The 20,323-nt window shown below is 53.8% G+C and overlaps 4 protein-coding genes across 4 annotated transcripts; all 4 read left to right on the top strand.

The window, feature by feature from the left end:
• Positions 1–2,812: 2,812 nt before the first annotated feature.
• Positions 2,813–3,691, top strand: EsH8_VI_000371 (uncharacterized protein; the record flags this gene model as incomplete). The annotated part of the gene is made up of 1 exon (XM_083271624.1): positions 2,813–3,691. The coding sequence occupies one exon, from the start codon at positions 2,813–2,815 to the stop codon at positions 3,689–3,691; it is 879 nt and encodes a 292-aa protein (XP_083126798.1).
• Positions 3,692–5,636: 1,945 nt separating this feature from the next.
• EsH8_VI_000370 (acetolactate synthase catalytic subunit) lies at positions 5,637–8,020 on the top strand (the record flags this gene model as incomplete). The annotated part of the gene is made up of 5 exons (XM_083271623.1): positions 5,637–5,800; positions 5,923–6,021; positions 6,086–6,153; positions 6,216–7,907; positions 7,962–8,020. The coding sequence occupies 5 exons, from the start codon at positions 5,637–5,639 to the stop codon at positions 8,018–8,020; spliced, it is 2,082 nt and encodes a 693-aa protein (XP_083126797.1).
• Positions 8,021–9,727: 1,707 nt separating this feature from the next.
• Positions 9,728–11,577, top strand: EsH8_VI_000369 (uncharacterized protein; the record flags this gene model as incomplete). The annotated part of the gene is made up of 3 exons (XM_083271622.1): positions 9,728–10,101; positions 11,001–11,060; positions 11,151–11,577. The coding sequence occupies 3 exons, from the start codon at positions 9,728–9,730 to the stop codon at positions 11,575–11,577; spliced, it is 861 nt and encodes a 286-aa protein (XP_083126796.1).
• Positions 11,578–14,565: 2,988 nt separating this feature from the next.
• EsH8_VI_000368 (uncharacterized protein) lies at positions 14,566–15,450 on the top strand (the record flags this gene model as incomplete). Its single annotated transcript, XM_083271621.1, has 1 exon — positions 14,566–15,450. One exon carries the CDS (start codon positions 14,566–14,568, stop codon positions 15,448–15,450), a length of 885 nt encoding a protein of 294 aa, XP_083126795.1.
• Positions 15,451–20,323: the final 4,873 nt, after the last annotated feature.

Raw genomic sequence — 20,323 nt, 5'->3', positions numbered from 1 at the left:
CAGATAGCCGAGTTGGGGGAAGGCTATGTTGAGAGCAAGCTTTCGAGTTCAATACCATCAAGAGCCTGTTTGTGGCTTTTAACAACCATCGGTGGCTGGAGATCAGTGTCATGTTTTGGTAAACAGCTGGAACCATTCCACTGATGTGTGGGCGGCACGAGAAGATGGACAGCGCCCAGGTCTCACGGGGGCGTCATTGCACAGTACGCCCAGCAGAAAACTGAGCCTAGCCTAGAAAACAGCCTCGAGCATACCTTGGCCACGGCGGGCAATAGTCTAATCAGCCAGCCAGCCAGCCAGCAAGCCAGAAGGCACGTGGCTGGGCATCTGTCAGACGAGACTCAGCCACGGCGTAGAGGAAGGTATGAGATCTCTGTCGAAGCCAAATCCTTCAACGCAGCCGAGATCCGCCGGGCCACCGTGCTTATCCCGTCGAGTTAGTCTACCTGCCTAAAGGGGAAAACATTGACATGCACGTACGGAGAAATCCACCAACTGTTTGATCCCCGAGGGAAGACCCGGGACAGGGCGGAAGGCGGTGCTGCTGCCTTCTACAACATGCAACTGTCCGACGTGTCAAGCGCGACCGGGGCCAACTGGCTGCCAACTGCAAAGCAACGGGTAGGTACCTTAGGATCCCCAGGTGGCCAGTGCACCTACCTACCATGTCTGCATCCTTCCCATCTAGCCTGCGTCCGGGGCATTCCTTCTAGGCAGAATGTAATTTCACCATGGACATTGTGGGAAGGATGATGGAGACGATGCTATTTATCGACCGCGCCTGCTTGCTGCCTGGTACATGGTCGCGACTCACACCGCCACATTTCCGACGGGATGGGGATTTACTTTGTTTTCCGAACCCGAAGATTACCGGATCAGGAGCTGTTCATCCCATGCTTTGCTATGCTGTGCTCTCGGCCACCATGTTCTTCAGTCAGCCCGGATGGAACGCCGCCCCGCCCTGCTGACAACCAACAACCGCCAACCCAAGCAGCAAGCAGTTCTTTGCTGACAGCCCTCTTGCTTTTGTCGTGCTTACTGCTACGGATACTACGAAGTTGTCTCAGGTGGATGAATGCCTTTCTGGGGCCATCGTCAAATGTCTGACCGCGCGCCAATGCCCTGTCCCTCGGCCATTCTATTGTTTCCCGCCTGTTGAGATGCCTCAGAACACACAGCATCATATCCATGACAATAGCGTTGGGTCTGTTGCCCCCCCTGCCCCTTTCTTGATGAATGCAGACAGAAAGGTCGACCTCTGGCAGAGCCTTTCCCAACAACGGGGGGCTTAGTGCAGTGAAGAGAAAAAAGGGATCTCAGCTGCTGCACGGCGTTGCTAGAATGGGCATGGTCTGGCTCAGCTGCCAGGGTGTCAGTCTCAGCCACGGGCCAACCCAGTCGTGAGTCGAGAAACCAACATTCACCACCATTTCGAGCCGCAGCAGGGATACATTACCACTGCCCGCCCGACCTTGCCAAGCAAGCGAGGGGGCAGTTCCCTCTTTTTTTTAACTTCCTTTTTCTTCTTATTTTTCTTTCCCACCCGAATCCGAGCTAACCCCCTTCCCCCGCCTGAGGACTGCGGCAGCCTACGTAGCAAAATCGGGACGGCAAGGCAACAAGAATCCGAACCTGGTTGTCGATGGTAGACATCCACAATTCGGTGGGCAGGCCCTCCCTTATGGGGCTTGGTTAGAGTTCGCTCTGTGCCCTCTGCGCTTGCGCTGATTGGGGTAGGTTGTGTGACGGGAACAGCTAAGGTCATCTTAGCTTGGGATTGTGGCCGGCGAGCTGACAGAGCTCTCCTTTATCGGGCATTGTGGTAGAGTCAGGGCGGCCAACAGGAGGAAGAGTTGAAGTGAATAGCATGCACAGGGGACAAAATGGGCAGTGCCAAACGGCAAATCAAGACTCGCTTGACGGGCCGTCACCGCTCAAAAAAATAAGCAATATGGAGACATCAGTCAATGTGAGATGGGACGAGAAATCCCCTGTGAGGGCATCGTGGACGGCTCATGCATTCCCAGTCGCAGTCGACATGGCTAATTATGGAGGCGGACGCCGTCAGCCACCACGCCTCCCGCTCCCATTCGCCGGTTCCCAAGCAAAAGTGAGCTGCAAGGGCTGTGCCACCGTGAAATGAGCTTCCCAGCCTTACTTGCAAGTCCAAGTCTGGGTCTGGTGCAGCTGCAAGTCAGCGACTAAGAGCGAGCCCAAGCGGAGACCAAAACATGGCCAATCCACGATGGCCCAATGGGCACCGGGGCCCGTGCTAAGCTGCAGATGCTCGTGGCATTGGTATTGGCGTTAGCCTCTCAGCCCACAGCCAGAGACAAGACAGGACAAGGCCAGCGAGAATGGAGAGAAGCCAAAGAAGGGCACGGCAGGTCGAGTCCAGCCCCAGGCACCAGAAGGCGCCCTTCTGCTTCCCTTGCTTTTATTGACGCCCATTCCCATCCCACCTTGCATGAACCTCCCTTTCACTCTCCTTCTTCTTCTCTCACTACCCCGACAAAGAACACGGCTTTCTCCTACACATTCATCGAGTAGTTCTCCCACCGCACACGATATCATAGACCAATCCGACGGCGCCATTTCGCCCAAAGCTGTACAACACCCTGTAGACTGCCGAAACCAAGTTTCCGTATCGGGAAATTGCTAGAGCACGACTTGGACTCTGTCGCACAACACTTCAACCGCCTCCCGAAAATCTGGGGCCGGCATTTGCGACCCCTCCGAACCGCTACCCACCTTTGACCAACCCCCGTCCCGGCAGTTCACCTGCAGCACACCCCCACAAAACCCGGCCAAGATGCGCTCATCTCAGGCCGCTCCGGCGCTCGTTGCGCTTCTTCTGACAACCGCTGCCTCAGCCCTGTCGCCGGCAAAACTGCACTGCCTCCGCTCACGAAATGTTCAGCTCGCCAAATTGGCCGACTGTGGTGAGCCGGGGTCTGTAGCGCATTGTCTGGAAATGCTCAAGGACGACTTCTCCCAAGCCGATATCGAGGCCTGCTACATCAACGCAGGCTGCGAGGTCGCCGAGGCCATTATCGAGTCGCAATGGACTCTGGATAGATGCGACGACGGCGGAAGCATCGCTGCCGAGCTGCGCAAGCGCCACGTTCCTATTTTCGCCCGCCAGACGACCGAGGCAACCACGGCTGCTGCCGAGACGGCCGCCGCTACTGCCACTGGTACGGGAACCAAGACCAAGCTCGTCTGTTCCACGACAACGACAAAATCAACGACATTGTGCCCAGTCGTCACCACGGGCGCGAAGAAGGGCAAGACAATCAAGGAAGGCTGCTTCCCAACGCAGGTGGCCTTCGCTACGTGCGCGGCAGGTCTCCTCTGCAGGAACGACCCGGGCGGCAACCCCTCGTGCATGGAGCTGAACAACACCATTTACGGCGGCGGCATTGCGGTTGCTCTCTTCTTCGCCGTCGTCATCACGGGCGCCATCGCGATGATTACCTTCCTGTGCTGCCGGGAAAGCAAGCAGAAGAAGCGCATCGCAGCCAAGGCGGAGGCCCTTGCCATTGCAAAGGCGGCGGCGGTGAACGCCAAGAGACCGACTGTCCAGGTCCACAGCGCCGATCATCATGACAACCAGCCGCTCATGTCGCATGGTCAGCCGGCTGCCGGGTACGACATGCACGACCCGTTCGCCGACCGCAGCCGGATGTGAGGTGGAAAATGAAGGCTTGGGTGTCGGGCAAGTGCCGGGTCATGGTGAGGGACATTGGCTAATTCCGGCGGTTTAGCCGGTCGGCGATGGGGAGTAAGCATGGTTAAGATACCTCTTGTGTGCGATTCTGGGTTCGGTGTTCTAAGGCTGCATCAAACGTCTACGGGTAATAATGAATGGGCCAATAGCCAGCACAAAATTTACAATTTTCCGCCTTTTCCATACGGGAAGAATAACCAAATGAATTCGTCTCGTCAGAACCGCTTACTGTGCTGTGCTGTGCTGCTGTTAAAACGCTTACCCTGCATAACAGCTAGTACCTATTTTATCAGCCGGCATGATGACGGGAGCGGCAGAGCTCGGATGAGGGGGAGGCGGTTCGGGAGCTCCAAACTCAATCGGCCAGCGCGATGGGAGCAACCGTTCGGAGCGAGCGAAACTCAATAGCCCGCCAATGCCGAGGAGGTTCACGTGCGAAAGCCAACTCGGCCACCTGGCAGTCTTTAAAACAGTCTTAAACAAGATGAAATAAACAATTATGAATTACGTTTAAGAATTTGCAATCCTGCAGCAGGTGCATGTGTTGGACGGCTTCGGCCAGACTGCAACGGGATTAGCAGCGGCAGCTCCCATGTCTCTGAATTCCTGAAGTTGACCGTTTTTTGACAGCGACCTCGGAAACCAAGACTTGGATAAAAGGAACCCCCAATCCTTCTCCCACTCCTCCTCTCCCCGAGGCACGCAATCGTCCGGCACTCAGTCGTACTCGTACCTATTAGGGGGCGAGAACAGGGCTGGCCTGGGATGCTGCTCCTACAGCGTCTGCCACAGGGCGTGGTGCAGGAGGGCGGCAGACATCGGACGACACATAGGGAGCGGTGATGGGCCGATAGGGAAAGATAGGGAACGTTTGAGTGGAGGTTTTGGTTTGCGTGTCACGGAGTGTGTGACTCCACGCCTCGTTTTAGGCTTGTTGGCGGTGGAGGGGAGAGACAAATACACTAAAACAAATAAAACAAAAATAAAATAAAAAAAGGGTCACAAGTGTGTTTTGCACCTCCCACTTTCCTCAAGCTCGCTGTGGCTGGCGTGCGTGTGTGTGGTACCTATGTGTGTGTGTGTGTGTGTGCGTGCGTGCTCCAGCTTCGGGGAGTGGAGCCCAGTCGGTACCTAGAGAGGAGTCGGAGGAGAGGAGAGGAGAGGAGCATGAGGAGAGGGAGGAGTCGGAATGGAGGAGGGAGGGCAAGGAGAGAAGGAAAGGCGCCAATCACGTTGAGTCATAATCCAATGCAGTCAGCAAGTGCAGGTCCCCGTCCCGGTCCCCGTCTCCCCCAGGGTGTTCCTGTGCCTGTCGAGTCTACGCACACTACATACGGAGGGCACACTCAATGATACGTACATGTGCCGTACCGGTAGGTCCCATAACGACCCGCAAGCAAGCACGGCTGCCAGCTGCACCATTGGCAGGCACGCTCGCAGGCGAGGCAACGCAGGTCAGGCCGATATCGCCACCCCAGATTGGACGGCTGGCCCGTGCCCCTCCCCCAAGCAGCACCGCTTGTTCCTTCTCGCCCACGTCCAGCCAGTCATGGCCCGGCTACCCCACACATCGACAGCCGATAAATTTTTTGGTTTTTTTCCTGGCTCCGAAACAGCAGCGTGCACGCCGCTACTGGCCCATAGAATCCCAGCCCGACTCTTTTTCTAAGTCCCCCCCGGCCAAACTTGAGATCTGCCATACTGCTTGTTCTTTTCTCAATTGACCCGCGATCTCTGCAACCTTCTACGCCCCTGCGATCGTCCAATTCGACGAGCCGCTCTTGCTCTCTAGGATCTCGACGACGCATCACGCCGAGTGACTTTTTTCTTCTTCCGAGTTGCCTTCGTTTCTCCCTCTCTATTCTCTCCCTCTCCTGTTTGGGAAACCCTCTCCACTCTGCCCATCATGATGCTCCGAAGCCGCCACGCCACCCGCGCCCTGAGGGCCATCTCAACCGCCGCCGCTCCCCGTGCCTTCACCACCACGTCTGCCGTTTCCGCTGTCCAGGCTGCGAAGAAGGTCACCTCCGGCGTGAGGAATCAGGCTACTTCTGCCACCTCGCCCGCTCCGTAAGTCTGCCCGTTGCTGTTGCTGTTGCTGTCGCCGATGCAACGCCCGTTTTGCTGCGAGGGCATCTATGCTCGAGGTGACTCACGAAACTTTTGACTAACCAAAGTCTTCCCAATTGCAGTGAGGTTCGAGACACTCCCGCGCCCGCCTTCAATGCCGACAAGGACCGCAGCCATGTCCAGCCTCTCGCCGCCTCCAGAGGCCCGGAGATGGACGAGTCGTACGTAACCCTCGAAGACCCTGCCAACTTACAAGCCCCCCCGAAAGCTCACCGTGTGATGCAGGTTCATTGGCAAGACGGGAGGAGAAATTTTCCACGAGATGATGTTGAGACACAACGTCAAGCACATCTGTACGTGACCCAATTGCGCAAACCCAGAGACATTGGCAAGCCATGGCTGACATGAGTCACAGTTGGATACCCCGGAGGCGCCATTCTCCCTGTTTTTGACGCCATCTACAACTCAAAACACTTCGACTTCATCCTTCCCAAGCACGAGCAGGGTGCTGGCCACATGGCCGAGGGCTACGCCCGCGCCTCCGGCAAGTGCGGTGTCGTTCTCGTCACCTCCGGCCCCGGCGCGACCAACGTCATCACCCCCATGCAGGACGCCCTTTCTGACGGTACTCCCATGGTTGTCTTCTGCGGTCAGGTCGTCACTTCTGCTATTGGCAGCGATGCCTTCCAGGAGGCCGATGTTACCGGCATCTCCCGCGCCTGCACCAAGTGGAACGTCATGGTCAAGAACATCGCCGAGCTGCCCCGCCGCATCAACGAGGCTTTCGAGATCGCCACCAGCGGACGCCCCGGCCCCGTCCTCGTCGACCTTCCCAAGGATGTCACTGCCGGCATCCTGAGGAGAGCCATCCCCACCGAGACTTCCCTCCCCTCTCTCCCGAGCGCCGCCTCAAGAGCCGCCATGGCTCTGCTGCAGAAGCAGCTCGAGCAGTCCATCAAGCGTGTTGCCGACCTCGTCAACATCGCCAAGAAGCCCATCATCTACGCTGGCCAGGGTATCTCCCAATCCGAGGGTGGCCCCGAGATCCTCAAGGAGCTTGCTGAGAAGATGTCGATCCCCGTCACCACCACTCTGCACGGCCTGGGCTCCTTCGACGAGCTGGATGAGAAGTCCCTCCACATGCTCGGCATGCACGGTTCCGCCTACGCCAACATGGCCATCCAGCAGGCCGATCTGATCATTGCCCTCGGCGCCCGCTTCGATGACCGTGTGACCCTTAACGTCGCCAAGTTCGCGCCCGGTGCCAAGGCTGCCGCTGCCGAAGGCCGTGGTGGCATTGTTCACTTTGAGATTATGCCCAAGAACATTAACAAGGTTGTCCAGGCCACCGAGGCCGTCGAGGGCGATGTTGCCACCAACGTCCGCACCCTCCTGCCTCACCTGAAGCCCAAGACGATGGAGGACCGCAAGGAGTGGTTCGACAAGATTAGGGCGTGGAAGGCCAAGTGGCCCATGTCCGACTACGAGAAGGCCGAGCGCTCTGGAATGATCAAGCCCCAGACCCTCATCGAGGAGCTCAGCAACCTCACCGCCGACCGCAAGGACTCTACCATTATCGCCACTGGTGTCGGCCAGCATCAGATGTGGACCGCCCAGCACTTCCGCTGGAGACACCCCAGAACCATGGTCACCTCCGGTGGCCTGGGCACCATGGGTTACGGTCTCCCCGCCGCCATCGGCGCCAAGGTCGCCAAGCCCGACTCCCTCGTTATCGATATTGACGGCGACGCCTCCTTCAACATGACCCTCACCGAGCTGTCCACCGCCGCCCAGTTCAACATTGGCGTCAAGATCATCGTCCTGAACAACGAGGAGCAGGGTATGGTGACGCAGTGGCAGAATCTCTTCTACGAGGACCGCTACGCCCACACCCACCAGCAGAACCCCGATTTCATGAAGCTGGCCGATGCCATGGGCGTCCAGCACCGGAGAGTCATCAAGCCCGATGAGGTCGTCGACGCTCTCAAGTGGCTCATCAACACCGACGGCCCCGCCCTTCTCGAGGTCGTCACCGACAAGAAGGTGCCCGTCTTGCCCATGGTGCCCTCCGGATCAGCTCTCCACGAGTTCCTGACATGGGACGGAGGTCAGTATTCCCAGCATTTCTTCCTTGATAGACCACGAGCTAACCCCCTCACAGAGAAGGACAAGAAGCGCCGCGAGTTGATGCGTGAGAGAACATCTGGTCTCCACGGCTAAACTGTTCGCGCCAGCTGTTTCTTGTTATCTAATATTTTTCAACATCGGAGGCGTCCATGCATATTGCTCTATCTCTCTCTCATCTTATACCACCAGCTTTGTTGGGTCTCTTTGGTCATAACGAGATCCGCCTTCCAAAAAATCTTTCCATTGGGATCAGGGTTCTGCGGGGCGACGGTTGCAGGTCGTCTGGAGCACAAAAACAAAAACATTACTCAAAAAAGTGCCTTTCGGTATTGCATCGCAGCATCACATTAGTTGGGGGCTTTCATCCGGCATTCAAAAAAGCAAAGTCAACCATTAGGGAGTTGTGTTAGCTCAGCTCGTCAAGAGATTGTACATATATAAACTTCATGAGTTGAATGTTCAAAAGTTTGTAAAACACCTTACTAAATTCCTCCTATCTAGTTCAAGTGTGTGCGATGTAGCCCTTTAACAAGGTGGTGTGAAATGTATGACCAACATGCAGAGTCCATTTGTGTCATAACTCGGTCGTATTTATTGATTTTCACGTTGACTATAGAGCAGTCGAGCACCGCACCGTGCGTGGGAAGCCATCGGAAAGACTTGGACACCAGCGCTCATTCTTCCCCGGCAGTGTAAATAAATGGCTTGCAATTGTATCAGTGACCGAGCACCTGGACCCACGTCTATGCTGCCTTGTGACAAACCTAGTGTGAAAGCAGCGGCTTCACCCCAGGACAACTACAAGAGAACACAGGAAAAAGCGGGCGAGATGGCGACTGGTTTGTGCCAAGAAGCTGCCGCCTTGAGCTGAGGAAGACAGCAGGAGACATATTTGTTATGTTTTTTGTTAACACCCTCCTTCTGGTTGAGACCTTGGTAATAGCTTGCGCCACGACAGATAACGCGTTAATCGCTGCCCGAAATCCACAGCGTCGTTTTCGTGTGACAGGTTGGTTATATAACATCATGTTGATTAAGGGCTGGCCATACGTACAATTATCAAGTGTGACCACCACCAGGCTGCGATAAATGAAAAGACGCAGTGGGCAAGTTCCACTGAATTCTACATGATGGAGCTGGATCTGGTGCTGTCAGGCAGGCACTCATCTATGGTTCTACCGAAGCTTCGAGCCTGACTTGTGCCTGTGAATCCCGCACTTAAAATTTATCTTGGCCTCGCCAACTGAAGACCCCATCCCCGTGATCATTTCCCTCAGCACCATGAGCCCGGCCGCGGGATCGTTATCGTCTTTTTCTTACAATTTCTTTCCCCATATGATACCCAGAGGTGCTTCGCTCTTACTTTTTCCCTTCCCCCCGGTCTCCCGTTAGTAATCTTAACGGGCTGTGGTATGGTTATCCTCCATGGTCAAACTTTCTAACAGACTCGGGATGTTGGACCCAGAGGTGATGGGTCAAGTCTGAATCAACCGGAGATGGGTGAGCTGGACAGTACTTATCAGTCCCTTCCTGTCCGCCTTGGGGGCAGATCAGATTCATCATCACAAGCTCATTGCGCATTCGTATTACTCGACTGGATTCCTCCATCGGAACGTTGAGTTCAACGCCAGTCAAGCCATCACTTATTCACATCACAACTCCCTAACCTCATATCCTCACAACACCACAACTCCACAACCTCTTAACCTGACAACATCACAAACTCACCATTCCATCACTCCAAAACAACTAACCAACACAACTTGCATCCGGAAAGGGATAATAACAAATCAAGAAAAAATGGGCTCCTCTCACTCCTCCATGTGCGCCCCCTCCCACTCCTATATCGGCCTCGCCGCCATCCCCTACTCGGCCAACAACGCGCGCCTGACCTGCCAGGCGCAGCAGGACCGCTACCACGCCCTGCTCGACGAGGAGTGGAACGTCGAGTACAACCTCAAGCGGGCGTGGCAGCTCGAGCGCGAGGACGCCGAGAGGCGGCAGGCCCCCGGCAGGGCGCTGCGGGAGCGCATCGCCCGCATGCACAGGGACGAGGGCATCCAGGTGGCCGCGCACCGCAACAAGTACCTCAGTCGCAAGCAGCGGGCCATTGCCCAGTTCGGGGGCGAGTGGCAGCGGAACCGGGCTTGTCGGGGCTACCCGTTCTGGGGACAGTACGTCCGGGGGATTTAGGGGATATCTCGTTCCGTGGGGCCGGTGTGTGAGAGTGTGTGGCTGTGGATCATCCAAGGATGCGGCGTCGATGACCGGCTGGGTTGATGGGCAATGTTCCGAGTCATCAGAACGGGTTGAGAGGACATCGAGTTGTACCGATTGGATAAGCACAAAAACACACTGTGTTAGTGCGGGTCGGTTAATGATGAAATCAGTTTGGGGTTAACCGGAGTAAAGTGGGATCGGGGGGATCTGAGTGCCCTCGGCAGACATAATAGTAATGGTAATAGCTGAACAAAAAGCATCAACTCAAGTTCGTTCAGTTGTCGGGTTGAATACCTCGCGACTATATGCGAGCTTCCTCTTGTCGGTGCCAGCAACTTAAACTGTGAGAATCCCCAGCCATAGGTACGCGTATCAAACATCTCAAGATGAGTTATATGTATGTGTACAGAATTGGCTTCCACTCATAGTCTTTTGGCAAGACGAGTCAATGATGACTAGGGTATAGAATAGTTCTCGTGAGTTCGTCTTTATTTTTATTACCATATTGTCACTGTTAGAGGCTAGCGTCACGACGCATCAGTGACTGAATCACTACTGACTTGCTGTTGAATTACACACTTTCATCTCAAGGCCTGTGCGTAATGAAGCCAATCAACTATTCCTGTCGAGGTGGGAGACCTCGGCCTCAACCTGGAGAAGTGTCTGTCTCAGTGAATTATTTTTCTCGAATCTTGCCGTATAAAGCCCAAAGCTACTCACATCGAGTTCTTATGGCCGTAGAGCTTTGATATCACCCCCTATTTATTGTTCCTCTTAGCTTTGAACGACGACTTATCGATCTGCTCTATCAATCACCTTCCCAAGATGATGCGACTACGTAATCCACAACTAGCCCGAGCCACCCCTGCGGCTCCTTCACTTCCGGAACATCTGAGATGCCTACCGGTATCCCGTAAGTCACCCGCCCCCCATTTTTGAAGGAGAGAGCGAGAAGGATACGAATTACGTGCGGCTGCTAAGACAACTGTGCAGAGTCAGACAGGGTCCTGCTGGAATACCTGTACAGGGACCTGCGCGAACTCCTCAGGAAGCACGAGAACTCATACATATGGTGGTGGGACGACTTCACCGCCAAGCTGCGGCGTCGACAGCTCCTCCGCGAGGGCCGACGCCGGCGCCGGTTCAGGGTCACATACCCGGTGGCCGACCAGCTGTCGCCGGTGGAGGACCAGGTGTTGCGGAGGGTGCAGCGGCTCCTCCTCGTCGCCGAGACGCTGCTGAGCACGCGCGGTCAGGAGGGCGCCGTCGTCGACTTTGTGCTGGGCGGGATGCGGCGGCTGGGTGGCGTCATGGAGGACGTCGAGGTTTTCGGGGACGAGCACGAGGTCTGGGAGAGCGTCCTGGCGAGCGGGGCGGGAGGGTGCTGGGGGTATTTGGAGGTGCTTGGGCGGCGCGCGGGCGATGGGTGAGGTGCGAGTTGTACAAGGGGCCTTGAATTCGCCGCTGAAGGAAGCTGTTGCTTGTGTTCGGTACGTCAGAACCTCCCCCGCTCATGCGAGTTGCATCGGGAACTTCGACATGAACACAATACCAGCACTTGGCCGAGAAACGGGTTAGTATCAGATATAGTGCTCAGAGAGTTTTGCTCATTTTTCTTTTCTTTTGTGTTTGTCTGTTTGCGGAGCTGACGAGACACTGCAGATCGGGCTCTTGTGGACAGGGAAAAGCGGACTGCCAACCTTCACATGTTGTGAATTGCATCATTCAGAAGACCATCGTGAATCGACACAAAAGGGGTTCGGCGGAATTAAATATTTGGCAGCAACGGCAAGCCATCAGGACTGAGGCAGGACAGGACATGGGCAACCATGACATGATCCAAACTCAGTTGGGTGGTACTATATGATACCGGGAATCCACGGCTATCAGTTCGTAAATTGTTTTATCGAAATAATCTGGCCGTTTGTTAATTTCATGGATTATTCACGCTGCTCGTGGGGGTGATTGATTGAAGTTGAGTGCTCAGACCTAGCAAAAGCGATTCAGGTGATGTTGAACCCTAGCTAGCAATGTCGGCAGACGCCAAGTATTCAGGAAAGACTATCTCCGCTTAAAAAAGTTATAAGCCAGCCGTTTTACGCGGTGAAAACAGTGGTAATAACACAGGCTGAGGGCTTGCAGCCAAGGGAAAGCAATAAGAACAAGCGGGTGTTGGCAGGCTGCTCAGATGCACTACTGGGACCATCGAAGTATAGCCAGCTTATGGTTCGTCGAGAACTCCTGCATAAACACATCTGACTGTAGTCTGACTGTAGGTTTCAGCAACTAGATAATAAATGGTTGCATTGCGCTTGGGGCGGGTTTGTATTGACTTGATTCAGCTGGGGCCGGCGAACAACAGGCTTGGGCGAAGCTAGATTCCGATGCTGTTGGGCTCCTTAAACAGCGGCGGCGACAAGGAGCTCGGGGCCCTTTGCATGGAGAAGTCCAAATAGCCTCGAATTCAATCCGCCTTGGAAACCTCCATTGAGTTTCTTGGCATGCGTTGTGTGGCAGTCTACGGGTACCTCAAGCGGACGCGGGGAATTTACTCTCAGCCGCAAAAGTTGCGATTGAGCCGCACGGACGGAAATAAAACTATTCTCATCTTTTGCAGAAGCATTTCTTCTTGATTCTTCAAACTTTCACTTTCCTCTCCGATGTATTAGCTGGTAGTCGCGATCCGCCGCCTGTGCATACTGCAGATTCTACTAACTACATTCGTAGCGCTTTCTGGGGCCATTCCACATCAAGGTGATTAATCGGTCCCATCAGCCCAGACAGGTGCGATGATAGGGAGTTACGCAGCTCTTCCTTGGATGGAGACTTTCGGCTAAGCCGATCGAACTGGTTAGCTAAGGGGACGTACGACGATATTGATGGGCGGCGAGCATGAAGTAATTACGGGGAAAAACCCAGTGCCCTCCCGAAGCGGAAAAAAGATCTACTGGCAGTTCGGCAGACGCCGAGTAAGTCGCTTAAAATAGCGGCCTGGTCCAGGGGGAACGGGGGCGGGCTAAATCACGGAGGGACTGTGGATTGGCGAAGGCCGGGGAACCCATGACATCACCTCCGGGTGGGCGAGAAGAGCCAATGTCTTGGCCAACGGGGCTTGCGCACGCATGACGAAGGTTTTGTTGCTGGCTCGGCGCCAAAAGGAAAAAAAATCAAATTATTGGCCTTAATCTGACTTCGCTTCTTGTCCCATCGTTACTTAACCTCCCCCTCCATCTCGCCTAAAAGGGAGGACTGAGGTCATCTCAAGGTCCTGCGAGCCTTGGATTTCACCTCGGACAAGGAGCTAAACAAGTTGTGTGTGCCTTGTCTGCCGTGTTCGCCTGCTACCTCACCCCCGTCTTACGCGACATTTCCCTCCGAAACCAGCGGGATGAAAGATGGGGGGCCTGTTCTTCACATCCTGATTGGTTTTGGATGCCACCCCCGGATCAGCCTCGCATGGATACAGGGAACGGCGCTCATTTCAGGATCCATTTCTGAACGGAGATGCAAATTCTGCCAACGCAAAAAGGGAGGATGGCGTCGCCGAACTTGGGGCGCATGTTTGCCATGGCTGGCCTGTCCTACCCTGCACATGGAGCCAAGACTACACGTAGAACATCGGGCAGAGCCAGTTGAACGCCGTTTCAGCTGCCCAGCAAAGATGCTGTCATAAGCCTGCGTTTAGTGGCCTGAAGTCATGACGGGGATGACTGGACGACGTGTCACTCTATTAGCGGCGTGGTTAGACATAGTCGCATAACTTGCCTGCCCACCCTACCCGAGCTTGTAAGTTTGATTCAGATAACTTCCGTGGACGAGCCGCGTGCCCTTTACGGCACTTGACTTCTTGGCGGTCGAACTTATTAGATGAGTAGCCGCCTTTCTTCCATTCTTTTTGTCTTTTTTGCCCACCGTGACTCTCCAACACGCAATCATCTTGTTCATCAGTTCGAAACCTAGATTCGTAGGTGACGATGAAAGGTCGCAATTGGAGTCCTGTTGGGACTCGTCGGAGGGGGCTGAAGTTGTCTCCTTCAAGGTTGACACTGCGGTTCTTTGCGGTAGCTGCCATCATCGCCACCTATCACTGTTTAGAATTGCACCTTCGGTACCGGGATGCTATGCGAGCCAAATACTCCCCGACACAATTCGACATTTTATCAGACTACGACCAGGCATCTCTTGCAAGTTCTGGGTGGAAACTCGAGCTTGACAAGGCAAATTCTGAGCGCAGTGTTTTGCTTGAGAACAGACAGCATTGGAAGAGGCTTGGAGGCGGCAGAGAAGGAGAGGCGTTCACATTTAACAACACCGTCATCAAGGTCTACAACGAGCAAACAAGTCCTTTTCGCAACTGTGTTCCGGGAACAGACGGGTCACCTAGCAGATGGCCGACGGAGATCCCAGTCAGTCTAATCATGGGAGGACATCAAAGCGGCGCACCTCTACCCAATGACGAACCGCACAGAGAAATGTTCGTCCCGGTCAAGGACTACTTCCTCGCCTCCACGGGCCCATTACAACCTCCCAAGTGGCATTTCGTCACACAATTCCTAAAGTCAGGCACTCTGAAGAATCTGGCAAAGAAGCTGCGTGCCTCAGAGAACCCGCATTCATATTACGAGCTTGACCGAATGTTTAGACCTTCCTTCGAGTCCCTCCTTTCAGCGCTCGACAACCTGCACCAGGCACACAATCTCTGCCACGATGACGTCAAGCTGGACAATATCTTTGTCGCTTCCGAGGATGACCCTAGGCAGTGGAAAGTCGGCGATCTCGGCAACGCCCGCGAGCCCAACCATCCGTATCACTTCTCTGCGCTTTGGGTTGCCGACACGCCGCAGCTACGTGATTGTCGCGCCAACGACGCGCTTCGCCTTACAAAGGTCTACCTGCAGTTTCTCCGCCTTGCAAGCAAAAACTCTGAAGAATTCGACGAAGCTTTACTCCAGGGCGTTGACAACTTGAGTAGATTCTACTGGACCGTTGCCCGCGCCGCGCCCCCTGCCTCAGCGGCGGAGATTAGGGAGCAGTCGGCTATTTATCAGCCAGAGCTGGACGGAGAGGAGACGCTTCGGGTGACCACGGAGCCAGCTGAGGTCACAGTTTCACGTGGTTGGGCGCCGGCGGCCGAGGCAATTCTTGGATGGAAAGGATCACTGAGAAAGGCGGTGAAGATGGAGTTGAGGGTTGGGGCCAGTGAGGATTTGGGTAGGCTATTTGGCCTGACTTGGATCTTTGGAATTCCCATTGCGACGTGCCAGACTGACACGATAGCCAGCCTGGGCCAGGGAGAGATGTGAATGGGGATGGGTTTAGAGGAGGTGTGTTTTGTCAAGAGATTATACGGCCGATATACGATACCCATGAGTGTGAAAGAACCTGTATTCAGTGTTGTTTCACTTTAGAAATCATTGCATAGTCCTGCCTCGGCAAGAAAAAGGCCTCGTGGTGGGATGAAGGTGAATGAATCGAGCGTCTTTTATCTTAACATGCCATGGTGAAACTTATTTGGTACTGAAAACGCACGGGACGAGAAATTGTAATTATTTGTTTGCGACCACCCTTGTGGATGCTTCATTCACAAGTTTCTTGGGTTTGCTGAAGAGTCACTAAAAATTGGGAAGCTATCGCAGGACTCTCTGCCTAGGTTCTACGAGCGCAACGCGCATTCATATACCAGTTCAAGTTGAACAAGGTGTTGGACCAAGCACTTGAAAACAGGAATATCTTAGTGTCTAAAAACCTTCAAAGAATATATCTAAGCGAGATCAGTTCTATATCACATCAACAACATGTGCCAGGAAGCGCTTATAGCACTGAACAGAAAGTCTTGCGCCCTGGGATTCATCCATGCCCTGCTCATGTGGATTTGGACCAGCGTGCACTCGGCAGGGTTCGGTTGCCGAGTCGCAAACTTCTTGAGGAGATAAGGCAAACAATGACAAGGCCTGTGGTTATGCATCTTATCTATCGGAAGACTACTACTGACCGTAACACACCAACCCGCCAGTTTAAAAGCATCCAAAGAAATATACTTGAGACCAAGTTAGAAGATACGGCTTCTGGAACAGATAACAGACCAAAATTATGAGAACCTTGCTGTATTCGCTTCAGGGCAGCTTGAAAACCCATGCTACATCGATGTAAGAGTTGCGTTGGAGACGGCGTCTTGCGTAGGTCTTAAGCCATTAGTTCGAATTCTCATGCTTCACATGCTCGATTGGCACGTCAAACATCGGCCACCAATACCGGACTTCAGTCGGGGAATCAAGGTAGGGATTTGGCTGCGCAAGTGGAGCTGGACGTTGCACCGAGTACGCTTAGGAGAAGGGCGTGCCGGGTATGATCCTATTTCTGCTGGACGAGGCTAGGGTTCAGGAACTTTACCAAATATTTCTCCATGACTGCGTTGGAGAGGCAATTAACACATTGATTTGTGGAGCAGCTACGAGAACTGGCACCTGGACATTGTTTGTATCGGTAAATCAATTAGTCGCATTTGCGGCCCTCGCGACCCATGGTGTTGAGACCGCAAGTCAGCCCCATTCCATTTGCAGATCATTCACACAAAGTGGTAGAATCTGGGTAGGATACTGGATCCATTCAACAAGTTACAAGGACCCAGGTATGGATCCTGGCTAGTGCCACGTTGTGTCTCAACCAATATTCCGGAGACGTATCATTGTGTACTGTCAAAGCATAGTTCCATTTATACAGCCCGGAAATAACCAGGTACTTTCTCGCTATTTCCATGGTTGGCGGAGCTTAGCCGTCCCTTATCACTAAGATATGAAGAGCGATATTGGTCTGAAAATGCTGCTGAATGGCAAGGGCTTTGCATGGCAGATTCAATAAGTCCTCAACCCCCTTTCAGCAGAATATGGCGCATATACAGCGGGGCAAGCTAGATTTTAGTTTAGTTCGAATAATGGCACGTTGCATAAGAATGTAGTTTTGTGGCACACAAAGCAACTTTCTTTTTGTCGTCGTCAAACCCCTCCGTGAGTGTGGATGGCTATCGCTGTCGTCTCTAACAGGGCCAGCTTCGCAGATATCGACCCAAATCTAAAAATGGACCAACTATTACTTAGCACCTAGATAGTGCTTGTTGTTGGATAATAGACCAGACCATACCTCGGAACCAGGCATTGTTTTCAGGTCTTCACTACGCGTCGAGTCTGATAAGCAGACGACTGGCACCGATAACCCGGCCGTCACTGTCCAAATCTGCGATTTTGCTAACCCCAATGAGTGGCCTTAACGACACGATATGCAGGAAGCTCCTTGCTGTCTATCTTCTCACCAGTGCAGATCGAAGAACCTGTCTACGTCATGGAGCCTAGAGGTCAACATCTGTACCTCATTCATGGCCCATACCCGTTGTCGCGTGACCGAAAGGAGTTGTGGAGCTCGGTCAATGCGCTGCAGCTGCGTGGTAGCGGAAATGGCGATCTGCCCTTCTTCGGAGGGCCTACAAACCAATGGAAATGGTGTGATGGTAGGTCTCGGCGCAAAGAAACAGTCGGGTAGACGGCTTCGGGATTAAGCTAGGAACTGTTCGAATGGAGCCTAAAACTTGTGCGAAAGATTCATTCCGTCTTGATTTTGTAAATTCCTTCCTAAAACGCGTCGTTTATCTGTCGCCTACGCCAAACAGGAATTCAATGCTGAGAAGTCCCTAACATTGTCGGATCTCAGGAGTCATAGACAACGGCGGTTGGAATTGAGTGTTGTGCCGCTGCAACGCAATGCGACAAGTGAACGTCATGCTTCGACAGCTTGTTTCCCAACTATTGGGATACCCGCTTTCATTTTAGGTTCAAGGTGTTCGGTTGTCGTCAATGTACGAATACGTTTGGACATAGTGCAGGCCTCTCTTAATAGTTGACTCGAGGCGGGTCTGTAGGGCTGTGACAGATGTCAGTCATGACTCGTGTTGCTCGACCCCTCGTTTCTCTGAGAGCGCCATTGTGAGAAGGTGTCGCGATGAACCAAAGAGCAAAAGTCCCTGGGAAGCTAATGGAAATAACCAGGAGAGAATTCTGGGGCATCGGACTCAGCTCCGCGTGAATTAATCTTGGAACCGGCCGTAAGCCCCTGCCACCTAAGTCGGTTATACTCAAACAGGCTGGTACCATAGTAGGCTGATGAACACGAACGCCACCGAGACTGGCCCGCTACTACGAACTTGCTACCGTTGATCAGGGTCTGAGCACAGGCACACTCTCTTGCTACGAGGAAAGGATTGTTGCCAATGACGGAAGAAATTCCGACCCTCACCACCTTTCATGACGGACGGGAGATACGGGCGGCTGGCAGTTCCGCCGCACTTGAGGTTCCATGTTTGCCTGGGGACCCAGGAAGAGCCTAACCCGGAAGGAGGGGAGGGAGAATTTCTATCATAAAATGGGGGATTGTAGGACTTGCCGCAGATCATGCAACCCCAGGGATGCCACTGCCCATCGAAGATTTTACATGATCGGATCGCTGATGGAGACCCGATAGGTGATGAAGGTCAGTAACTGGTCTGTTCTTACAGACCATTTTGGACCGCTGGAAGAATGCTGCCGTGGCACGGCAGCATCTGGTAATCGCCTGGAACCGCTATCAAGGACCAGGGTTGTCTGCTTATGAAGAATGCAGGGGTAGCTTCAGAAGGGTCAGGAGAAGAATGCATGCGCCCTGGCTTGCTGTGGAACCGAGGTGGACCGCTGGACGACAGTGCTGCTCTGCTTACCTGGATTTGAGGTCGCCGATGTTCGACTGGTTATCAACGCGACTTCATTCAGCCTGATTGTTTGAGTGGTCTGTTCAACCAACCATTCATCACCAGGGGCCACTGGGCAAAGGGGCCAATCCGTTCCCGGGCAACGCCGCCCAGTGTTCCATCGTCGAGTATGGAACCACAGGCTCGATTCAATTCCTTCAAGTTGTGACCAAACAGGCGATCTGCCTAGCATTTTTTTTATGCAGCGGCGAATGCTGGATTCGGCTTGATCTGCACCCCCTTGTTCATGAACCAGACCGAGCACCTCTGTACGTACTGTCGCATTTAGTGGAAACCAAAGACAATGAGGAGAACTGGCAGCCCGAGGAGACCGAAATGCTGGACCTTGGAGACCCTAGTGCTGCTAAATAGCTGAACCTAAAACTAGACCACATCAAACCACCACTCCCGTAGTCTTGGTTCACTCCGTTCCAGCCGCAACGGACGAGACCCATGGTTTTGGATGGACGTGACTTGGAGATTGGAACAACATTGAGTTGGTCGTGGCTTAGTGTCGCTCGCTTATTATCTAAAACTGCCCCAAATTTCCTAAGCCTCTCGGCAACACCAGACCGCCAGAAAAAGAGTCTACCCTCATTTGAGGCTAGTTTACGGTTTTCGAGGCTGATAAAGTTCTACCCGGCCGCCATTTCCAAACAGCCTGTGCCTCGGGTCACTCACAGGATAGGTATACCTCCATCACACCATTTCACCAGTTTGCCGTGTGGTGTACTCTAGTTGGGGCCCCTTTCTCATCACCAGGTCCTCGGCGCCCACCTGGAACACGTAATGGAACAGGCGAAGGAGAAGCTAGGGATCAGCCACCGCTTGAGCAGAAGTAGCCCATCAAGCATCGTCTTGTGAGTGCACCCACACCGAGTTGGTCTCCTCGAGCGCCATTGGGCCGTTTCCTGTCAGACCATGTCCGGCCTCAGTCAAACCTCCGTGTGTCGCTGCAGGTCCCCGGGCGCTAGTCTTGTTGCAGAGTCTCCAATTCCTAGACAAGGCTAAGAAACGGACCTCCTCAAAGTCGACATGACGCTAAATCTGCAGGCTCGCAGCCATCATCACGGCTCGGCGGAACAGCTTCAAGGCGGGATCGCATGCATGCCGAGGAATTCCAGGGTTCCCATGTCTCCATACAAGCGAGAAGACTGGCAAACTCGCCCAACTTGAGAGGAGATTGAACCGCCATTGCCACATCCCTCGTTTCCACCCTTGATGCGGCTCGATGTCTGTGCTTATGCATCATAGCCCGTTCATCCCTCCAGCGTCGCATATTGCCTGGGGTATTCGGGTTCCACTCCCCATCTCATGTATTCTCCATGTTTCTCAATGGGGTTAAAATGAAGGTTCGCCCTTTCTTCCCAAAACCGCTCCGTTTTGCTCCTTATCCAGCCCTATTT

Source organism: Colletotrichum jinshuiense, chromosome 6 (assembly GCF_051148585.1).
Source record: "Colletotrichum jinshuiense chromosome 6, complete sequence".
Classification (NCBI taxonomy): domain Eukaryota; kingdom Fungi; phylum Ascomycota; class Sordariomycetes; order Glomerellales; family Glomerellaceae; genus Colletotrichum; species Colletotrichum jinshuiense.
This window is presented reverse-complemented; position numbering and strand designations above follow the sequence as displayed.